Here is a 19579-nt window from a genome sequence, read left to right on the forward strand (position 1 = left end):
TCCTTGACTCAGCTTCATAGGGGGTGATTTAGTGCGTGAAAGGGTCATGTGTACACTACAGTTATCTTAACTCTATTTTGGAGCTCTACTGATATGTGGTTATTGTTTAGTCATGATGTTTGGGAGATGATGATGTTGGGAAGGTATACATCATTGCACAAACAACACTATTACAACAGCATCTAAGCACTCTCATTAACTCTGGGGAGGGTGTGGCATTTACTGCATGTTTAGGTCAATTATGTGTCCAAATAAGGCAATGTGTGTAGTATTTTTTCCACAAAGGTATAGTGTCTAGCTCCTGTCCTCGCGCCTTAGGAAACTTAGCGGACCCTAGGAAAGGAGATATTAATAACTCCTAGGCCAGCCCTCTACATTCTTCACATGTGAGTCACTGAGGGAGCGAGCAGGCGAGGGAAGAACTGTATTGCCTGTTTCTCATTTGTGTTTCTTTCCATGGGGGAGTGGAACGACCCAGGAAAGCCACCCCTCTTTCTCCGAATGTTTTAGGTCTTATGAGACACACGTAGGCTTAGTGCAAGATAGATATTTGGAATACACGGCATAGTTTACACAAGCTAACCCCACAGAAAGACGAGCAAACAGTGAAATGAATGGCCTGTATACAGTATTAGAGGGTTGGTGGGGGGAGAGAGGAGATTGGAAAAAATAGTGGTCTTGGGACTTTGGCAAGGGAGAGAGTGAGTCACTGTTTTCTGGTCTCCAGGAAACCAAACCAAGCTTGATATAAAATGAGGAAAAAGTTTTTTGGAAAATGCATAAACTTTCTGCAAAATGTTTTAACCAACAAAATATCACAAAAAGACAATGCACAGTCATAAGTTTATTTGTTTACGTTATTAACATTTGGTGAGGAGGTGCACAGTAGTCAGTATATTCAGTCTAGTTCAAAAGTTTCAGCATGTTACATACAAAGTATTTGCAACAATATAAAAATAATATATAGTTTTGAAAGGGTTAGCACAGATAGGTGAGATATTAAATTTGCAACTTATTATTTGGTAAAACTGATGTCATTAGTTAAAATAATCATGTACTAAATCAGAATGTCAGGTCTAATCACTGAAGGAATGTTTAGTCAAAATATTTGTAATACTTAACATTTCTTTAGATTATATTAAATAATAGCTCTCTCAGAGGGCGTCAAACTTCTGCTTACCAAACAGACATTTTAAGAACTTATTACTCACAAGGAAACCTCAAGGCCAAGCAGAAGATACAAGCACTGTTCTCTCTTAACAAAACGATCAGTTGTGAAATCTAGGGCAATGGTGCACTTAAATAAAAAAGAAAGGAGAAATTGCATACAGCATCTCAAGCATTTCAGCATGGGTAAAAAGAAACAGTAGCATAGGTAAAATAATGCTGAGAGTCTTTATGCATCTGACCCCTTTTGTCTGCGTTTGGATGGGGGTACAAGCCGAGAGGGCAGCTCAGGGGGCAGACCATGCCCCTCCAGTTTGACTTCAATCAGGTGACTTGCCAGGGCAAATTCTTCATCATCCAACATACCATCACGATCCACATCCGACAGCTTCCAGATCCGGCCCAGTACTGAGTTGGGAAGGCGGGAACTCACCATCCAGTCCTTGGCCTTGGTACCACTCAGTTTCCCCTCATTGGGAGCCAGGTTGTAGAAGATCTCGTCATATTTTGGTTTGTCCTTGGTCACTACCCAAGTATCCTCCTCCTCTTCTGCCTCTCCATTCTCCTCAGCAAAGGGGTCTCCCTCAGTAAAGGGTCCAACACGGGTGCCCAGGAAGGCCCCTCCCTGTACCCCAGGCTGGTCCCCTGCCTCTAGCTCTTCTTGTCGCAGAAGGGGCATCAGTTTGGCAATGTCAGAGGACAGCAGCTCATCTAGGGCAGCCATCAGATTTGGTTTCAAGGTTTTGAATTTGGTGAAGTCATGGACCATTAGTTGTTCCTGCAGAAAAGTAGATTTAGTTTTACCTTAGAGTTGGATGTCTTTATAAATGTCAAAACTATTGTGACAAACCTGCATTTTTGCACAGTCAGGAAAATCCCCTGCTGAGATGTTGTGTGCCAGTTGGATCTTGGAGAAAATGACTGGAAGTTGGTAAATTAAGTTTTTCTTTTTATTATCTTTCCTGAAGACAGAGGGCATCTCTTGTTTCAAATAACTAATAATATGTGCGTGGACCTAGAAGTCATGAAAACAAGATAATTGTTAGACACCTCTCTAACTGCCATTTTCATGTTTTTTTCATTGACTCTACTGACCCTGACCAGTCGTGCCCTCTTCACCAGGTCATTCAGCTTACGCAGCGCTGCATTACGAGGCAGGTTCTGGATGTCTGCAAATAGGTCCTCCTCCTCCAGCTCAAACAGTTTACGGTTGTCTGCGACCATCAGGGGCTCAGACCAGAAAGACCCAATGTAGACCCGCAGAACCTCAGGGGTTCCAAAGACTTTCCCCAGGGACCACATCAGAGCGCCATAGACTCTCATGAGCTGCTGTGTGCCCACCATGTCAGCCTTGTTCAGCACAACACGAAGCTTATCTTCATTGCCTTTCAATGCACCAATGGCTTCAGAGAACTCATCAGAAATTTCTAGTTTATGTGCATCAAACAGCAAAATGATGCGGTCCACGCGCTCAGCAAACCAGCGCAGCACTGCTGGGAAGTCATAGCCTGTATGGATAAAAAATAAAAAAAAGTAAAACTAATAACATATGACAGGGCAGGAGAGGAGTTGAGGTCAACACAGACTCAAGCCCAGTCTTCTTATTTAAGTAAATAGCCTATCTGGAGGTCACTGCATAGGCCAAGACTATTGGCTATATCATATATACTTATACTTACTTATACAAATGTTAAATATTCCTGCAGTTGTTGAAAAAACAATCCTTTTGGTTTGTATTTTCTGCTTTAAATCTGTTTTATATGCTACTTGTTGATGCATGATTAATTTAGGACAAAATACATATTATGCAATTCATCAATTGCATAGTTGTTTACTCCAGTTCGAACCACAAGAATTGTTCCAACATTCTTTCACCTCTGCACCACTGGCAACTTGACAGAAATCAACCACATCCTTCTGCCTGCCATCTGGAGGGTTTTTTTTTCATTTCTGAACAGAAATTCTCAAGTTTGTTAGTAAATCATGCACTTATAATTTTTACGTAGAGCATGAAGATATGAGCTGACGTTATAAACCACAGTGAAATGAAGGATGGTCCTCATCAGTATTCTCAGCAGAATTGTATCTTCACCAGTTCTGCTCTTAATTATAGTTTAATAGATGCTGAGTACACTGCTGAGAGAGGGATTGTGACACTGATGCTGGTCCCACTGGTTAGATATGCGAAGATGACTTGTGATGTTTACGATGCGTCTGTGAGAACCCCAGGCCCCCTCCTCACCTTTGCGGTCTCTCTCACCTCGACTCACTCTCTGCTTGGCCCCAGACAGGATTCCAGGCGTGTCTATGACGCTGATGCTCTCCAGAACCTGGTTGTTCATCTGGGCACACTGGAACCTGGTATTGCCAGCAGCATACAGAGATACTGAACATTAACCTTTTATGATAAAAACTGAGAGAAAATCTAAATTATCTAGTGCAAAAAAGGACGTTTGATGCAAGGTCCATATTGGATACTGCTTAGTCGACCTCCTCCCCCTGTTCCCCTGCAGACCATTGTATGGAAGCAGGCCTCTCAATGCTCATGGTTTCCTGAAGGAAAATGACCGCTAGTGCCAGAATCAAACAATAAGGCGTGCTAACAGTTTGCGGCCTAGAACAACAACATGGCTTCCTGTAGTTTATGAACTTAATGAGCCCACCGGCTCCAGTTCAGGAAGTCAAAGCAAAAGGAGAGACGTAAGGACATTCACAAACACACCCTGCTAAGGGACAGAGAGGGCCCCAGTTGGAAAACCATCATCACTCAGTTACACTGGCACTGTGTTAACAGAAGGCTCTTTGTATTTCTGTCGCATTTGGACTTATTAAGGCATTACTTCTCTTACAGCAATATTTCCACTGCATCACATACAACTCTGTTATTATACTGTTAACAGTCTCACTATTATTTAAATGTTTACATGATGCCTGAACATTGCTGGTGACCTCACATATTTGTCTGTGCCCTGAGGGGCTGTCGAGCTTTAACCTCATCTTTGAACTTGTGCACATTGCAGTTCCTCTCTGAGTACATTAGCCGTCATCACCCTCTCTGGCGATATCGCTCCCTTTCTCAGATTTTCCACAAATAAGGCAAGTACCTCCCTCCTCTGACATTTGGCACAAGAACTAGAAATTCCAACAGGCTAAACTGTTATCTTTGCTTCCCTCTCTCCATCTAATTGTAGTGTTTCTGTTGATGTTGATTGACAATGTAAAGAAATGCTTTAAAATTGGTCACCTGTTGAGAAATGTGTTTCCAAAAGGGTTGAGTTTTCGAAAAGGCTTGTTGGGATCAACAATAAGAGCATTCCCAGGAATTACTCCCTCCACATCCCCATGCATGATTGCTGTGAAGCAGTCAGTGGTGGGCTCAGGTCCCACCCGACTTCCAGGAATCTCCTGCTCCAACAGGTACCTGTCAATACGCATAGGCAGTGAGTCAATAGCTTGTTTAGATTTTTTAGATAAAGTAAATACTTACTTGATGAATGTGGTCTTTCCAGTAGAGTACTGTCCAACAACCAGTACCATAGGTTTGTTATCGAAGTCTGCATCCTCCAGACTGGGAGAGTGGAAGTCATGAAAGCCATAGTATTGCTCCAGTGGCAGGAGTTTTTTGCGGTACAGAGACTTAAGCCCCTCGGTCACAGTGCGAATCACTTCAGGTGCCTTCTTCACATTCTTTTTTCCCCAACGAGACATGCTTTATTTTCTAGAAAACGTCAGAGCTGTCAGATGTGTGTATGTTTGGAGATGTGCTTCCTTCAGGTGTTTCCTGTATTTATTCTGCAGCTTCTCACTTGTCCTTGGATACCTTCGGGCGCACGCCTTAGAAAAGTAATATGGCTGATGTTTTGCTATTATTCAGAACTTCTGTCAAAGCAGTCCTCTGCAGTAAAATAACTCCTGAAATACAAGATAAAATGTTCTCATTGACTCACGCTAAAATGGGACAAAAAAACCTCAGGCCCACCCACTGACTATTAAGTATTGTCAGTGCATGTCTGGAAAAAATTTAGAGTAGAATGGAAAACTTGCAAACCCAACCCTGCATCAGGATTTGCACAGGCACAGCTCATGTCCTACAGTGAAATGAGTAAGACATTCCTTCTGACCCCAGCAGTTTGCCTTAGTGGATCAGGAATCGCATGCACAAATAAAGCACTTGCAAGAAAAGATGGCCACTAAAAATAGTCCATATATGGTTAAAAAACTTGTATCAACAGAGCTGAATGTACACATTACCAAAAGGAGACAGGACATGCATCAATAGACATCAGTTAATCTGTAGAAAAATATCCTAGATAAACACCCATTTTGGTCAGGGCAAATCAATTATGGCATGTCATAAGACCAAAACTGTTGTGAGAACAGATTTTATAGTAGTCATTCATACTCAAGAATTGTACAAAACAAATTTAGAAACCTCTTCAGGCAAAACGATTCTTTAAGCTTCCCGACAAAGCATAAAGCTGTAGGCTATAAAGTTTATCATTTCTTAGCAGGGAAACTATAGCATAACCCAAGGGCTCAATGTGGCCTTGAATGAACTAAACAGCATGCAAATAATTAACGTCAAATACAGAAAACAAAACAAGTACTTACCAAATTGCAAGAGCACAGCTTCAAGATCTTTCAGTCTTTCCCGCAACTGGAGTTTGGAAAATATTTGCACTGAAAACCCCCAAATAGAGGAGCTGCTGCTGCATATATGGGTGTTCCTTTTACAGCAAATAGGATCCCAGATTACAGAGGATGATTCTTCTCCAAAGTTTAATGTATTTCAGATGAGCTGTAGACCTGGCACGGATCCTCGCTCTGCCTGTTGAAACCAGCACAGGGCAAACACAAGCACTACACTTCAGATAACTTTGATTCCCTTGTCTCCCTCTTTTCTGCAGCACCTCCTCTTCAGGGCACGAAAGCAGGCAGCACTAAAACTCAGATGAGATGGGCTGTGGTCAAAGGGCGTGGACCTGGAGGAGGGACACTGAATAAATAATTTTACTAGAAACAAAAGGATTACGTTTTCTAAACTAAATCATACACTAAAACAACGCGTAGAGTTTCCATTTGACTCTATTTTGACAAACCTATCGTCTGTGCTCCAGCTCCTCCCAGACTATAAAAGCATCATACCTCAAAATATTCAAAGTATTATCTTTTTTTTCATGCACCACCTACTGGCCATGTTCACGATGTCATCTCCACAAAAAAATAAAAATAATAATAATAATTAAAAAAAAGAGTAATTTGCACCACCTATGTATAAAACAAATATGTCCATTATTCAAAGTGACAAAGACAGAAACAAATAGCCTACATTTCATAAGAAGCAATGTTTAATTTACAGTTTTACTAAATGTACATTTCTTTTTAAAAAGTCATTATACACAATAAATACAAAATTATTCTGTAATACTATACTTCAAATTCTTTTTGTACATTATTATTGTTCCTTTTTTCTCCATTTCATTGTGATGTTTGTGTTTGAATTGTCCATCAGAAAAAAAGCAGACACAAAGGAGGGGGGAGAGTACAATAGCAGAAAGATGAAAGACTTCAGAATACACAAATTGAACAGGTAGAAATGACCTGCCACCTGCTGGACAAACCTGGAACTTCAAGCAGTCAGTACAAGAATGCATGTATTTGAATTGAATGAAGGTTACAACAGAAAAAGGTCACGCTGAAAACCAAGAATCGCAAAGTAATAGTAATGAAATGTATTAAACATTTTAAATGGTTTTATCATATGGTCAATATATGGGGGGGGGAGGTTTCCAATGACAATTTTTTGGTTTGCCTGAAAGAGAACACTTTAAAGCACAAATTTTGACGTTTTAGTTCATTTTTGGAGTGATCTATGCTGCATAGTACTGTGAATGCAGAGTATCAAATTAAATTATATACCCAGGCAATGTGATGGAATGTGGAAATACTAAAATAATGAAATGACGTGTAATATAATATAGAGAATAGGGAACACTGAACAATTTTTGACCATTTTGTTTTGTTTCTCAAGCTCGGCTGAGAACACAAAAAAATCCAGGCATATTAATGTACATGAATGTAGCGTTCCACAAATTCACACATGTACCATCAACAGTAAAGACAGAAATGTCTGGACAATTCAAATGAGCAAACAAAGCCATCATAACTTGGCAGAGTATACAGTGATACTGTGTTCACAGTGCCCACCCTCACTCACTCGTCAGTCCCCAGTATCGCTGGTTGAGGTGAGGGCCTGTTATCTGCTCTGAGTCTGGGGTACCAGGCTGCCATTGTGGCCTCGGCCACGGACCTGAGGGTGCTGGGCCAGGGAGGATGATGAGGCGGACGGCAAGACAGAGGGTCTATGGGACAGAGGGGTGGAGACCCCCTGGAGGTGGTGGTCGTGGTGAGGTCTGCTTTTGATATGGGGGCCATGGCCAGTGGGCTCCTGCTGCAGGTTTAGGATGCTATCAATTGCGCACTGCAAGTGCTCATTCAAAGAGTCATCGGGGGGACTGCCACTAGAGAAGCTGGCATTGTCCATATCCGGAGAGTCCGACTTGCAACGTTTAGCAGGAAGCAGAGAGTCTCGGGTGAAAGATTCTGGGGACGGGGGTCCGGGGGCGTGCTGGTCCATTCGAAATGTCCCACCTGCCCTCTGTCTGTTTTTCATCTTTTTGTATTTACTTTCACCAGTTTCAAAATCCGTGTGCTCACCCTGCTTCTCTTTGGAACAGTCCCTGTCTGAAAGCTGTGGCACATTATGTTGTGAGGTTTTGAGACCACGGCTGAAAACCTCATCTACGTGGTCCAGCCCATGCATTGCACTTTCTAATCGACCCACATCATTACTAGACTCTCTATAGACATGCTCCCGGTTGTCTCTTTTTTCTACCTTCACACTGGCAATAACGGTCCTTTCTGAAGGAGAAGAGGATTTGTGACAGGATGGTGAATCTGTGGTTCGGGGGTAACCCTCATCGCCTCCTCCTGGTATACCAGGGCGAACACGTGGACTGACATTTTCACGGTAGGTTTTTCTAAGGGGCAGACGACAGGTGGTCTGTGATGAAGTGCTGGAGGCAGTAGGGTTGGGTTTGGTCCCCCCTGCACTGTGATGTTCCATTGTCCCATTCATTTGAACAGAGGGCTTGGACAGGGTAGAAGGAGCTTGTTTGTAGAGAGGATTGCTTCTAAACTCTGGGTTAGACTGAGCTGTGCTTACTGAAGGGAGATATGTGGATGGAGTACTAGTGCAAACAGGGGTCTGAGTTCGAATGACGGTGGTCACTGAGGTGGAAGGGGGGCCTTTTGCGTCTTGTAAAGCGGAGTTTGACTTATTTGAGGATGGTTGTGTGGACTGACTGCTGTGCTGAGGCTGAGGTGTATGCACAGGATCTAAGGCAGTGTTGTGGACCACCTTACTGAAGCCTGCCTGATCCTGCTTGATTTTGAGCTTCAAGCCGATCCTCCTGCGAGCTTCGTAGGTCTTTATGGGTGGTTTACTAGTCCGCTGCAGTAAAGTGTCATCGTCATCAGATGCTTTAGAGTTGAATGGTGAAGGAGAAGAAAAATGTGAGGATGAAGCAGCAGAGGCGCGACTGATGGAAGAACTTAGAGTCACCGTATGCTCTGGCGTGGATTTTGTAGAGTCGATGGGAGGTGTGGGGCAACTACTGGACCAAGACACTGAGGCTCCACTTCCTCCCTGTTTAATGACCAATTTGGTTGGAGGGAAAGGAGAGGCAGATGACACAGAGACAGGAGGAGGCGCTGCAGCACGAGTAGTGGGGACAGGAGCTGGGGCTGGTACTGAAATAGGAGGGATAGGGGCTGAGGCTGAAACAAGAGGAGCAGGGGCAGAAGGAGGGGCAGCCAGAGGGACAGGAGCTGGTGGAGTAGGAGGTTTTGGGGTCACATTTGGTGTAGGAGCAGAGGCAGGAACTGAAGTGAGAGAAACAGCAGCCTCTTGAGTTCCTGAAGTGGCTTCAGGGGAAGGAGAAGACTTCTTTGAGGAAATAGCTGCACTCTCCCATTTGCGCACATTGGCCAAAAACTCCTCTGCAATAAAACAAATGAAATATTTCACCATTTAATAGATTTTTATGATTTTGATTGAGTCAAAATATTCTTAGTGTGGAAAATGAATTTATAATCTTAAATATATCCAATTAAGAAATTAATCCATAAACTACTGTTGATATAGACACCTTAGATTAGATAAACCAAAACAGTTCAAAATTCATTGTTTACCCAATTTAATAATAGCAATCTGTATAAAATCTTTCAGAAACCTTGATATAGCACTAACAAGTAACTTTGAAAATACCTGGTCTCTCTTTTGCCAAAATTCTATCTTGACTTATTGCAACCTTCTCCTCCTGTATGAACATGCGGTCAATCATTACCATCTCAGCAGACGGGCCCAGTCTTTGCTTAAATACAAAAACAAAATCAATTCAAAATTAGTCCCCAAACAGAATTTTAACAAATAAAAAATCATTTTCGCTTGGGAAGGTACCTTGGATTCTGAAAAAAGCAAATGTCTGTATTTATCCACCATAGCCTGTGTCCGCTTCTGAAGCATGGAGGATACCCTCTCAAATTCTTCATCCACTGAACCCAAAGAAAATGAATGAATGAATTATACGATATACACTACACACATTTAAGTTATAAATCCAGAATACACAACAAGATGTAACCTTTTTCATAATCCTCTGAGGAGTGTACATTTCCTTGGTAGAGATGATAAGGCAGTAGTCTATGCAGCGTGTCCTCAAATGTGTTAAAAGGAGCACTGTAGTTTGGGTGGAGCGCTGAACCCTGTTGTTTTCTTAGTTGTTCTAGCAACCTAGAGTAAAGTAAATGAATTCAGTTATACAAGAAATAAAACATGGTGTTACACTGAAATGATCACAGCACTTACCTTGCTTCCTTACTAGGCTCTGCAGTAAAAGGCATCTTCATTGTTGTCTGCAAATATAAAGTTAAGTGAATACAACTGTATTGAACCTGTAATATCAGAGGCACTGTGTGCTTTCTTACATGGGTTTGTACAGCAGCAGCAGGAGGTTGTGGAGCAGGCATTTGAGTCAGACTAGTTCCTAAAACTTGTATTTGCACCCCTCCTTTACCCAGGGTCAGTCCTCCCACCGAGCTAATCACCCCTGGCTTTGGCTGAACCTGTGGACAACAAGATGTATTTCATTATCTTTTGCAGAATGCATTTACTGGTGCAGCAAAAACCAAATACTTACCTGTGCAGGCTGGTTAAGGCAAGTAGGAGTGACAGTTTGATTCATAATTGTTGCAGCTGGTCCTTGGGCTCCTGAGAATACCTGTAAGTCACTTGCTCCTAAAGCAAATAAACACATGAACATGAACACATGAATGAACACATACGACACACTTCATGTTGTTTCATTAACATATTTAATGACTGGGCCCTAACCTGTTGCAGGTGTTTTCACAACTACTGATGTTGGCTGCAGCACTGAGGGGATCTGACTGGGCAGACCAGCACTCGATGATGACATCACTTTGTCTAGAGGCACGTCTTGCTGGGAGCCAAAATGAGTCGTTGCTTGAGGTTGAATTTGAGGCAGAGAGGGCTGCTTTGACTGTAGCATAATGTTATGATGAACCTACAGAAAAAAGCTAATTTATTATCAGCAATAGACACTTTGATGTTTGAGATTTTAAGTTTAGATTAGTAGTGTAATACCTGGTGTAGCTTTTCCAGCAGTTGTTTTTGCTGAGGTGAGGGCTGGGCAATAGCTGACAGCGTCTGGATTTGCGCTGTTACTAATTGCAAGTGGTGCTGCTGTTCTGTGGAGAGGCCCATAACAGGGACCTGGGCTTTCACTACTGCACTAGTCCCTGTGTTTATGGGGGATGCACTGAACTGATGCTGTGCAGAGGGAGGTTTTGGGGACTGTGATAAAGGCATTTCTTGCTGATGAGGGCCAGGGACAGTGGTGGGCTGGGGTTGAAGCTGAACTTGAATCGCGGTCTGTGGCTGTGATGTTGGCTGAGGAGATTCTGCACTTTGGTTGTGAATTATAAATAGTGGAGGGTGGGAAGGCGTGCAGGAACGAGAGGGAGTCTGATTCTGAGGCTGAGGTTGTGAGGGCGGTCTGGATTGTTGGTGTGGGGACTGTATGTGTTGGCTTAAAGTGAGTGGAGACTGAGAAGGCTGGGGGCTCTCGGAAACACGCTGCGCTGTGGGGTGAGTGGGCACGGCCGGTGACATGTTCTGGATCTTCAGGGGCTGCTGATGTCCAGAGGAAGGAACCTATGAAAATACAACCATAAGAAATATAGTCAACAAAAATCAGTTTCAATGTACATAAATCAATGTCAAACATTGAGAAAGCGTACAAATTTGCACAAAAAACAACTGAGCAAGGCCACAGCGGTTCTGATTTTACACGAGGAAATCAGAGAAGAACAATAATGCTGATTAGGGCTAAACAATTAAAAATGCAATCCTAGGCAAATTGTAATTTCATGTGCATAAAAAAAAATCCAGATTAATTTCAAAAGTTTGAACCATTTAGAAAAATTAATATTTGAGAGAACATTTCAAACAAGAATTTGGGAAGTTTTGCAATGGCTGTAGAGATCTTGTCCATGGTGTTCTATACATAAAACAAACAGGATATTTAGCAAATTCTATATGATAGGTTATATTATAACCTAAATAACTGAAGCATTTGCAATTGTAATTGTAACTAAACAAGCTATTAATTTCCAAACAATTGTTCAACCCCAATGCTAATGCAGAAATAAAATTATTGTAAACAATTTTACAAATTGGGGAAAACATTCAAGCAAAAAACAATAAAGCAAAAACTAAATCAATTTTGATAGTGTCACAGTGCATGTTGATTTCCCAACTGATATTTTTCCTAAAAAAACTATTGCTTGATGTGTTGCCTGGCCAGCTGACACTAGTTTTCACTATTCTAAAAGGTTATAGTCTGGAACCTTGTCCAGTGCTGTTTTCAAGTGCATGTATATTAGCTTGGGAGATTTCTGTGAGGGCAGAGAAACTGCTAACAACAATCCCTTAATGGTAATATTAAAGGTGCAAGCAGAGATGATGGCCCATGCCACCGTGCACATGTCCCTCACATGCGACTGCTCAGGAATCACCTCTGAATCACCTGCTTAATCGTGATTCCCCTAGCATCAACCGCCCCTGCATCGCCAACCGCCCCTGCATCTCCGACTTGGGTGGCCGGTGCCCAGACCACGACCTGATCCTCTTCAAGCTGACTATCTAATGCAGTGTGCCAATTGGCTTACACTGGTGTGGTTAAGGACATTGAACCTCGGCAAGGAACGATATTGAAATCTGGTGTCACGATTATCATGGCCAAAATAATTGCAATTAACGATTATATCACAACAATGATTAAAATTGTTATTCGTTATTGTTATTAAAAATGTTATGGATGTGAATAATTATAATTTCAGCATTATGAATAGGTTCCATATTTAAATAATTGTAGTAACATTGCTTTGTTATATGTGAAAACAACCGTGATCAAGAAGGAATCATCGTGGGCAAGTATGTTTTTTCTGCTGATATAATGACAATTATCTCTCTCTGACATTTTGTATACCGTAATCATGATTATTGTCCCATCCTGAATTGAACCAGCAACCTCGTGCATTATACAGCTATGGTGTAGCTGACTTTTTTGACTGGAGTGCCTAAATGATGTTTGTGTCAATTTTCAATTAGGTTGCATCTGTTAGTCAGACAACCATAGTAATGTATGTCTCTCATTATACCTGGAGGGTCCATGGCTGTGAACCAGCAACTTCATGAATAATACAGCTATGGTGTAATTGACTTTTTATGACTGAACATTCTAGGTTACTCCAATTATTTTGCATAAAGTAATTTATGTCTCTGTATATAGATTTGGAAACTCCAATATGAAACAAAAAGTGGACTCCACAGTGCAAACGATAACATAAACGATGACATTGACTTTTTTGTGTTATGGTCAATACAATTAAATACCTCAAGTTTCATGATAATTTGATATTTTCTTACTTTTTATGTATATTTTAGGAGGTCACCATTGGTTATGTGCTCATTACTCTATTCAGGCTTTGATTTTGCACTATTGGCTGACAAATGTGGCGGTGAGCAGGTATCAAACAGGAAATAAAGAATTTTTTTGATGCCATGCTAATCAAAAACAGCAATGAATTAAAAAAAAAAAAAAGGATAACTGCTGATTATCAACATTTCTAGATGAGGCATGTGGAATGTGAGCTCATTGGGACCAAAAACTAAGGGGTAGATTTCATACAAAGGCAGTAAATGTGACAAGAAAATGCAGTATGGCCGACTACCTGTTCATCATTGGGCTATGCTCCAGTTCAACTTTAGGCCTGTATCATGGAGCTCTATCACTCTACTCCAAAATTTGCCTGTTCCCACTCCCAATGGGGTCCTATTCTGTTCCATTGGCACTAGGAGTTTACAAAAATATTGAAATGTCAATATATCGTATTATTCACTTTAATGATACAGTATCAATATCATGGACTGTATCGATACATTTTTTTGTATATTTTACCAAATTATTCTGTCATGGTAGGACTACAATTGTATGGCTTGTTTAGAGGAAATAAAATTATTTATGCAATTCATTTGACATTTGATTCACAGTTTTGATTATTAAAATAGCAGTATTTAATATTAAATACACAGGTAGTGGTTTAACAAAAATTTTTAGTATCACAGTTTACACACAATTTAGTAGATGATCCTTTAGAGCAGTTAAACTGCAGAAGTCCCTGTGTACATGTAAATGCGGAACTTGTAAAAGCTGTGGATGAATAATATTGACCAATGAAAGTTTGATGTGTTCTTCTAGTTAGTTTGATTTCCACTAATCAAATATCCCCAACGCCACAGCAGAGGCAGTTTCCATAATCCCCATTTCCCAGGCTTGACCAAAAAACTTGCTGCATAAATGTCCACATTATTTATCCAACTCATGAAAACAGAATTATTATTATTAACCAATTAACGAAACACGTGGTCTAATTGTTTCAAAAGACTGTAGTAAAAATAAATCACTCTTCTACCAGGTGAGCAGTAGCGAATTAATGACACATTTCATTTGAGCTACAAATACATGAACTTCATAGGTCTGCCGTAAAAACCTGACAATACGGTCTGCTGTGAGGAAGGTTCTAAACACTCATGCTTTAGAAAAGTAAGTAAGAGTGGCTGGCTTGCCAGGATTTGATTTTTACAATTCTGGGATGGTGAGGGGGAAAAAAAGGGTGGGGTATATTTGGGAAAGAGACAATCACAGAAATATTAATGTTTAGTACATGGATAACAGTTAAGGGGACATACGAGCTGATTCACAAAGTGATAGATCAGGCAAAGGATGCTACCTCTTAGTTGATGTTTTTTTAATACTTTAATCACCTTACATCAATTGTTGACAGTTTTAGCCAATTGTTTTATGTTAAAATGAAGTTATGTACAGTAAAACTACATTGCATTAGGACAAATAACACATAAGTTCCAAAACCAATATAGATTAAACTAGGAAATTGCACAATAAATGTACAATTGTTAGCATACGCTTTAAAAATTATCAAAGCAGCGCATGATTAAGAGAAGCATAAAAGGAGGGTTGGAAAAGAGAAATACAAAGCGGTGATGGGGGGGAAAGGGTAAGACACCCTAACAGCAGCAGCGACAGGTGGGTGGGGCTTAGTATAAATGGCTTTTCTACCTGCTTTACCACTGTTGTCAAGAGGGAGGGGCTCTGAGAGACCCAAGACTCTGTTAACTGGCTGTCATGGACAGTAAGGTCCGGAGCAGTGATGTGGTTGCTGCTGACGATTACAGACGCTGGCACTCCTACAGAGGGGGTAGACTCTTTCTCTTTTTGATGCTGCAGCTCCTGATAGGAGTACATTTACCATTCAGGGGTGTCAAAAAGGATGCGGGATTGAGGCATTGTGGAATAAAATAATCACCAAAAAGATCAGGCCCAATATTACTCCAAGCAAGGTTAATGTTAATTTTAAACAAGGAAATGCATATAAACTTAGAAGATGAAAAACATACCTGTTGAAGGAACATTTGTAGAGACTCCTGGCTCAGGATCATGCTGGATCCCTGGTTGGTAAACACAAGCCTTCCTGGATTTTGCTGAGTTTGAGGGGGTACCAGCCCCATAGTTGTCATGGTGGAAGAGGTGGAGACTGAGATGGACGGAGACGATGAAGGTATGGGAGTGGCTGAAGAGGCGCTGGGAGTCGGCTGCATGGCTACAACAGAAGGCTGGGGTACATGGATCTGTGTGGGATGAGAGGTCTGCTCTGTGGAGCTTCCCAAAACTGTGACACATTCTGGCTGCCCCTGGGCGGTGGTTCCTGCAGCAATGCTACTACTGTTGCCACTGCTCGGGACTCCACCCGTTTGTGGCTGTACGTTTGTCTGAAGGCTAACTGCTGGGCTAAGGCCCTCCACCTGACCCAGCATCAGGGGGTTCTGGATGGGCATGCCCTGTATGACTGTCTGTGCATGGCCTGTGACTGTGTGCGTCTGGGCCTGATTATGAGTTTGAGCCAAAGAGACGGGCATCTGAAACAGGGTGGGTGTGCCCATTTGACCAGGTTGGAGTTGGATGGGACCAGAAAGGATGTGTGCTGCCCCAGAAGGTCCCTGGGAGGTCAAGACTTGCCCAAGGTTGATGTTCTGATTTGTTGTTAAAATCTGGTTTGCGATTAGCTGTCCACCTGGACCCTGGCTGGTTATGATGTGGCCACCTGGATGTTGTGTGAGGATTTGTCCTCCAGCCTGCAGCTGGACAAACTGGGGATTCTGACCTTGAAGAACAGTCTGCGAAGGAATTACAATGCTTCCAGATTGGTTTAATAAATGTACACTGAGAGGTTTGCCAGATGCTTGTGCTGCTTGTGGTTTGAATAGTGTTTGTGAAAACTGTGAGGCTTGTGATGTGGCTTGAGTGCTTAAGACCACATTAGAGCCAGGCTTTCCCGCCAGGAAAGCTACATTTTGAGCTGCAGATACTGGAATCTGCTGTAGCCCTAGACCCTTGTGACCATCATTTTGATGGGGCTGAGGTGTGGGCTGTGGCTGTTGCTGTTTGTAAAGTTTTGGCTGGATGGCGCCACCCTGAGGTGGTTTGGGCTGAATGGGTGTTGGTGTGCGCTGGATGATAACGTTCTGCATGATTTGACCTTGAGTTTGTGGCTGGGGTGCTATTCCTGAAGCTAGAGGGGAGTTTCCAAAGCCCACAATCCCAGCAGGGGCAGTTACTGTACTGCCACTGCTGCTACTGTTGGTGCTGCTGACACAAACTGTAGGTCCATTTAAAGCTGGGGATCCTAAAGTGGCTTTGTTACCTTGGATCAGAAGTCCACTTCCTGAGCTTCCAAGGCCAGCTTGAGAGCCAGCTCCTGAAATCTCAGGTCCAGACTGGTGAAGCTGATAACCACCCATGGCTTTCGCTAGAATTGGCTGTCCAGACTGATTGATAGTCATAACCGTGGGTTGACCTACAACCTGAATTTGTCCTATTCCTAGCCCAGGCTGACTGCCATTGGGAAGTGTATGGAGACTCGAAATGGGCTGAAGGGTCACATTTCCAAGGCCTACAGGTTGCATGAAAGGCTGCACACTTATGGCCTTGTTCATCACCTGGGGCTGAAGCTGAAGGCCCTGCTGGGCAAGCACTGAGCCCAGCATATCAGCTGCTGCATTGGGGGGAGTTGCAGTAGAACTTGGACCTCCAGTGAAAATAGTTCCTGCCCCCCCAACGCCTATGCCTACACCAACAGTGCCCCCTGCACCAGTGAGGCTGGCATCAGGCAGCGTCTGAACCACTTGTGTAAGTCCTGGGATACCAAAGGACCCCAGGTCCAGCTCCGCCTCTGCCTCTTGTAAGCTTTGCTCTGTGATGTTTGCTTCAGCCAAGCTCTGCTGGAGGATGTCACAGGGTTCATGATTTGTCCCAATACCGTTGCTTCCACTTTCACCGCCTGGAGATCCTCCCAGAATGTCATCATCTTCCAAGAAGTCCAAGTCAACGCTGACTCTGGGCAGGCCGGGCGGCTCATTTGCTGAGAGCTGCACTGTGGGCTGAACTTCCGATACATGGCCCTTATTAAAAAAAAAAAAAAAAAAAATCAGCAACACCAAACACATCTCAATTGCACCTAACACAATTTTACAGAGTGGCAGTGCTTGCAGTGTTAGTGGAAAGAAAGCTCATCAGGAGCAGTATGGTAGGATGAGGACAACAGATGAGGTGAAGGCAGAGACTGGGGGATTTTACTCACCCCTGCAGCAGAGAAGAACGAGCTGGAGGGATCACTCGAACCATCCAAAAGGTCGTCAGTGTCCAACTACAGAGACACCCACCAAGAGCAAGATAGACAGAAAGCCCCAAGGCACCCAAAGCAGCAGGCAAAAGCCAGAACAGGACAGAAAGATGAATAATCAGAAGAAGGGCAGGTACACAGAACCATGTTAGAACTAACAAATGAAAGGGACTACAAAGGAAAATGTATTATTATGCTTTAAATAAGTGGATTTAATAAGGCAATTTTACAGGTTTTAGTTTTCAGGACTCAAAGTACTTCAAAGAAGATAATAGTGATATAAGAAAATTGAATAGCAAGGATTGCAAGGATGTTGGGAAAAAGTACAAAGCATCTATGAGTAGGCCTGAACACTGAAGTAAACAAACCCAAAATGAATTGTGACTGTAAAAAGTGGTACAAACAACTTAAAATACTCACATGGGTTTCAGAGCCATGAAGAAAGTCATTTAGAGCTTCTGGGTCACTGTATTATAACAGAAAGCACATAATATCAGTAGCGTAATTAATGCCATGATGTTAAAATAATACCAACTAGATGTGTAGTGTAGCCTAACTTACCAAATTACATCGAGAAGGCACCTGCCGTCTTCATCATCCATGACAACTGATTAAGAAAAAAATAGTTAGGTTCAGCCTAAATCTTATTGCATAATGTCCCGATGCCTGCAAATAAATAAAATGCTCATGTTCAATGTCAATAGAAATATAAAAAACAAACAAAAAACAAATATTATAGTTACAGAATGATGTTAACAAAAATTGCAGAGGCACGAAGCAGCTAAAGTTCGTTGTTGATGTTGCTGCCGCAACAGCACTCGAGACTGTAAAATAGTTTTTATAAGAAACACAAGATATGGCCAGTAGGCTGGTACTTATATGTCGCAATTGAAAAGCCTACGAAAGTCTGTCAGGATCCGGTACATTTTACATATAGTTACTTAAAACAAATGTGCAGCGATTGATGGCAAACAACAAACGGAAAACGCGCGGGTTTTACCAGGTAAGAATTGGTCTGGGCTTAGCTTTTGCAATAATGTAAACATTACGTTTAATGCAGCACATTATACAAAGCCTAAGTTTAAACTATGGTTTAAGACTTGCATACCTCTCTTGCACCTCAAAAAGGCACTGGATCGTAGCCATTACTCGGTAAGAGCACAGTAGGTGCGCAGGATATGAATGGAGAGCGGCTACATGCTAGTCCGTGTTTTTTTCCCTTTTCAACAATGATTTGCATGCAGAGTTTGAATGTTTGTCAGGCTTGGCCTTTATGGCAGTACAATATACCTTTGTGAATAAGAGCAAAAATGCTTTTAAGGCCTATGATTTGGGTAGTAGTCTGTATTTAAAAGTAATAAAAAACTGACAGTCTCTCGCTAGCCAAGCTAACTAGCCTTCTTAGCAAATCAGCAATCAACAATATTGAGAGGTCCAGCTAGCCACAGCCTTTGACATTCAAAACAAACCACCGATTGATGAGATTTTGATCCTTAAGGTCTAAATCGATCGTCCCACTTTACAAACACACGCTAATAGTGTTTGCCTTTACATACAAACATAATTACGCAGCGAGCAATGGCTCCCCTTGCAAGCAAAATATTAGTTAATGTTGGAATACTCTTGGATGAGGGGGGTATGCTTGGGAATTCGGTGTAAAATGACCGGGTTAGAGAGGCGTGCAGCATCGTAACTTTGGAAAATGGTAGCTGTGCAATTTGCGTCTTTTCCGCGCCTTTTACATACTGCAGCTTACAAGCAGTTTTTCGGATTAATTGAGAAATAGCTACATTGTAACAAACTCACCCGAGACGATAGAGGTGCAGGCAGCGCGGGGTCTCCAGGACAGCCTCGCACGGGCTGCAGTTCAGGACCCAATTACAGCAGGAAACAGGCGTCCTGCGCTCTGCCAGACTGAATGCGACGATCATCCTCAATCTGATGTGGTTGCCAAGGTTTCCAACTGTCAGACACTACGGACCTTTACGGAGATGAATATGTCCAAATA

At 42.2% G+C, this 19579-nt stretch overlaps 2 protein-coding genes across 10 annotated transcripts; both read right to left on the minus strand.

Moving 5' to 3' along the window:
* Positions 1-831: 831 nt before the first annotated feature.
* Positions 832-6116, minus strand: ehd2b (EH-domain containing 2b). 4 transcript variants are annotated; one of them, XM_055226005.1, is made up of 7 exons: positions 5779-6116; positions 4655-4885; positions 4412-4588; positions 3428-3525; positions 2263-2675; positions 2018-2182; positions 832-1945 (listed from the first exon to the last, which is right to left on the minus strand). In XM_055226005.1, the coding sequence occupies exons 2-7, from the start codon at positions 4873-4875 to the stop codon at positions 1397-1399; spliced, it is 1623 nt and encodes a 540-aa protein (XP_055081980.1). In that variant the 5' UTR covers positions 4876-4885; positions 5779-6116; the 3' UTR covers positions 832-1396. The 4 variants fall into 4 exon arrangements, with proteins under 4 accessions (XP_055081980.1, XP_055081979.1, XP_033833584.1 ...); XM_055226004.1 differs by having other exon boundaries at positions 3410-3525; XM_033977693.2 differs by having other exon boundaries at positions 4655-5079.
* Positions 6117-6493: 377 nt separating this feature from the next.
* bicra (BRD4 interacting chromatin remodeling complex associated protein) lies at positions 6494-19476 on the minus strand. 6 transcript variants are annotated; one of them, XM_033976465.2, is made up of 15 exons: positions 19378-19476; positions 18133-18178; positions 17992-18037; positions 17530-17595; positions 15290-17350; positions 14952-15122; positions 10895-11464; positions 10622-10814; positions 10428-10525; positions 10216-10353; positions 10097-10143; positions 9873-10021; positions 9689-9783; positions 9497-9602; positions 6494-9228 (listed from the first exon to the last, which is right to left on the minus strand). In XM_033976465.2, exons 2-15 carry the CDS (start codon positions 18171-18173, stop codon positions 7424-7426), a joined length of 5586 nt encoding a protein of 1861 aa, XP_033832356.1. In that variant the 5' UTR covers positions 18174-18178; positions 19378-19476; the 3' UTR covers positions 6494-7423. The 6 variants fall into 6 exon arrangements, with proteins under 6 accessions (XP_033832356.1, XP_055081822.1, XP_033832357.1 ...); XM_055225847.1 differs by lacking the exon at positions 19378-19476 and adding an exon at positions 18680-18700; XM_033976466.2 differs by lacking the exon at positions 17530-17595.
* Between the last annotated feature and the right edge of the window lie 103 nt (positions 19477-19579).

This window comes from Periophthalmus magnuspinnatus, chromosome 13 (genome assembly GCF_009829125.3).
Source record: "Periophthalmus magnuspinnatus isolate fPerMag1 chromosome 13, fPerMag1.2.pri, whole genome shotgun sequence".
Taxonomy (NCBI): Eukaryota; Metazoa; Chordata; class Actinopteri; order Gobiiformes; family Gobiidae; genus Periophthalmus; species Periophthalmus magnuspinnatus.

What these genes read in the sequence shown, in the direction of transcription:
- bicra (XM_033976465.2), bottom strand. Translation starts at nt 18,173, where the DNA reads ATGGATGATGAAGACGGCAGGTGCCTTCTCGATGTAATTTG. An exon ending in TACAAATGTTCCTTCAACAG is followed by an intron (nt 15,123 to 15,289) that starts GTATGTTTTTCA and finishes TACTCCTATCAG; the next exon opens with GAGCTGCAGCATCAAAAAGA. An exon ending in TTTGGCAAAAGAGAGACCAG is followed by an intron (nt 9,229 to 9,496) that starts GTATTTTCAAAG and finishes GTTTTATTGCAG; the next exon opens with AGGAGTTTTTGGCCAATGTG.
- ehd2b (XM_055226004.1), bottom strand. Translation starts at nt 4,875, where the DNA reads ATGTCTCGTTGGGGAAAAAAGAATGTGAAGAAGGCACCTGAAGTGATT. An exon ending in AGAGGGCACGACTGGTCAGG is followed by an intron (nt 2,183 to 2,262) that starts GTCAGTAGAGTC and finishes CATGACTTCTAG; the next exon opens with GTCCACGCACATATTATTAG. An exon ending in CTGACTGTGCAAAAATGCAG is followed by an intron (nt 1,946 to 2,017) that starts GTTTGTCACAAT and finishes ACTTTTCTGCAG; the next exon opens with GAACAACTAATGGTCCATGA.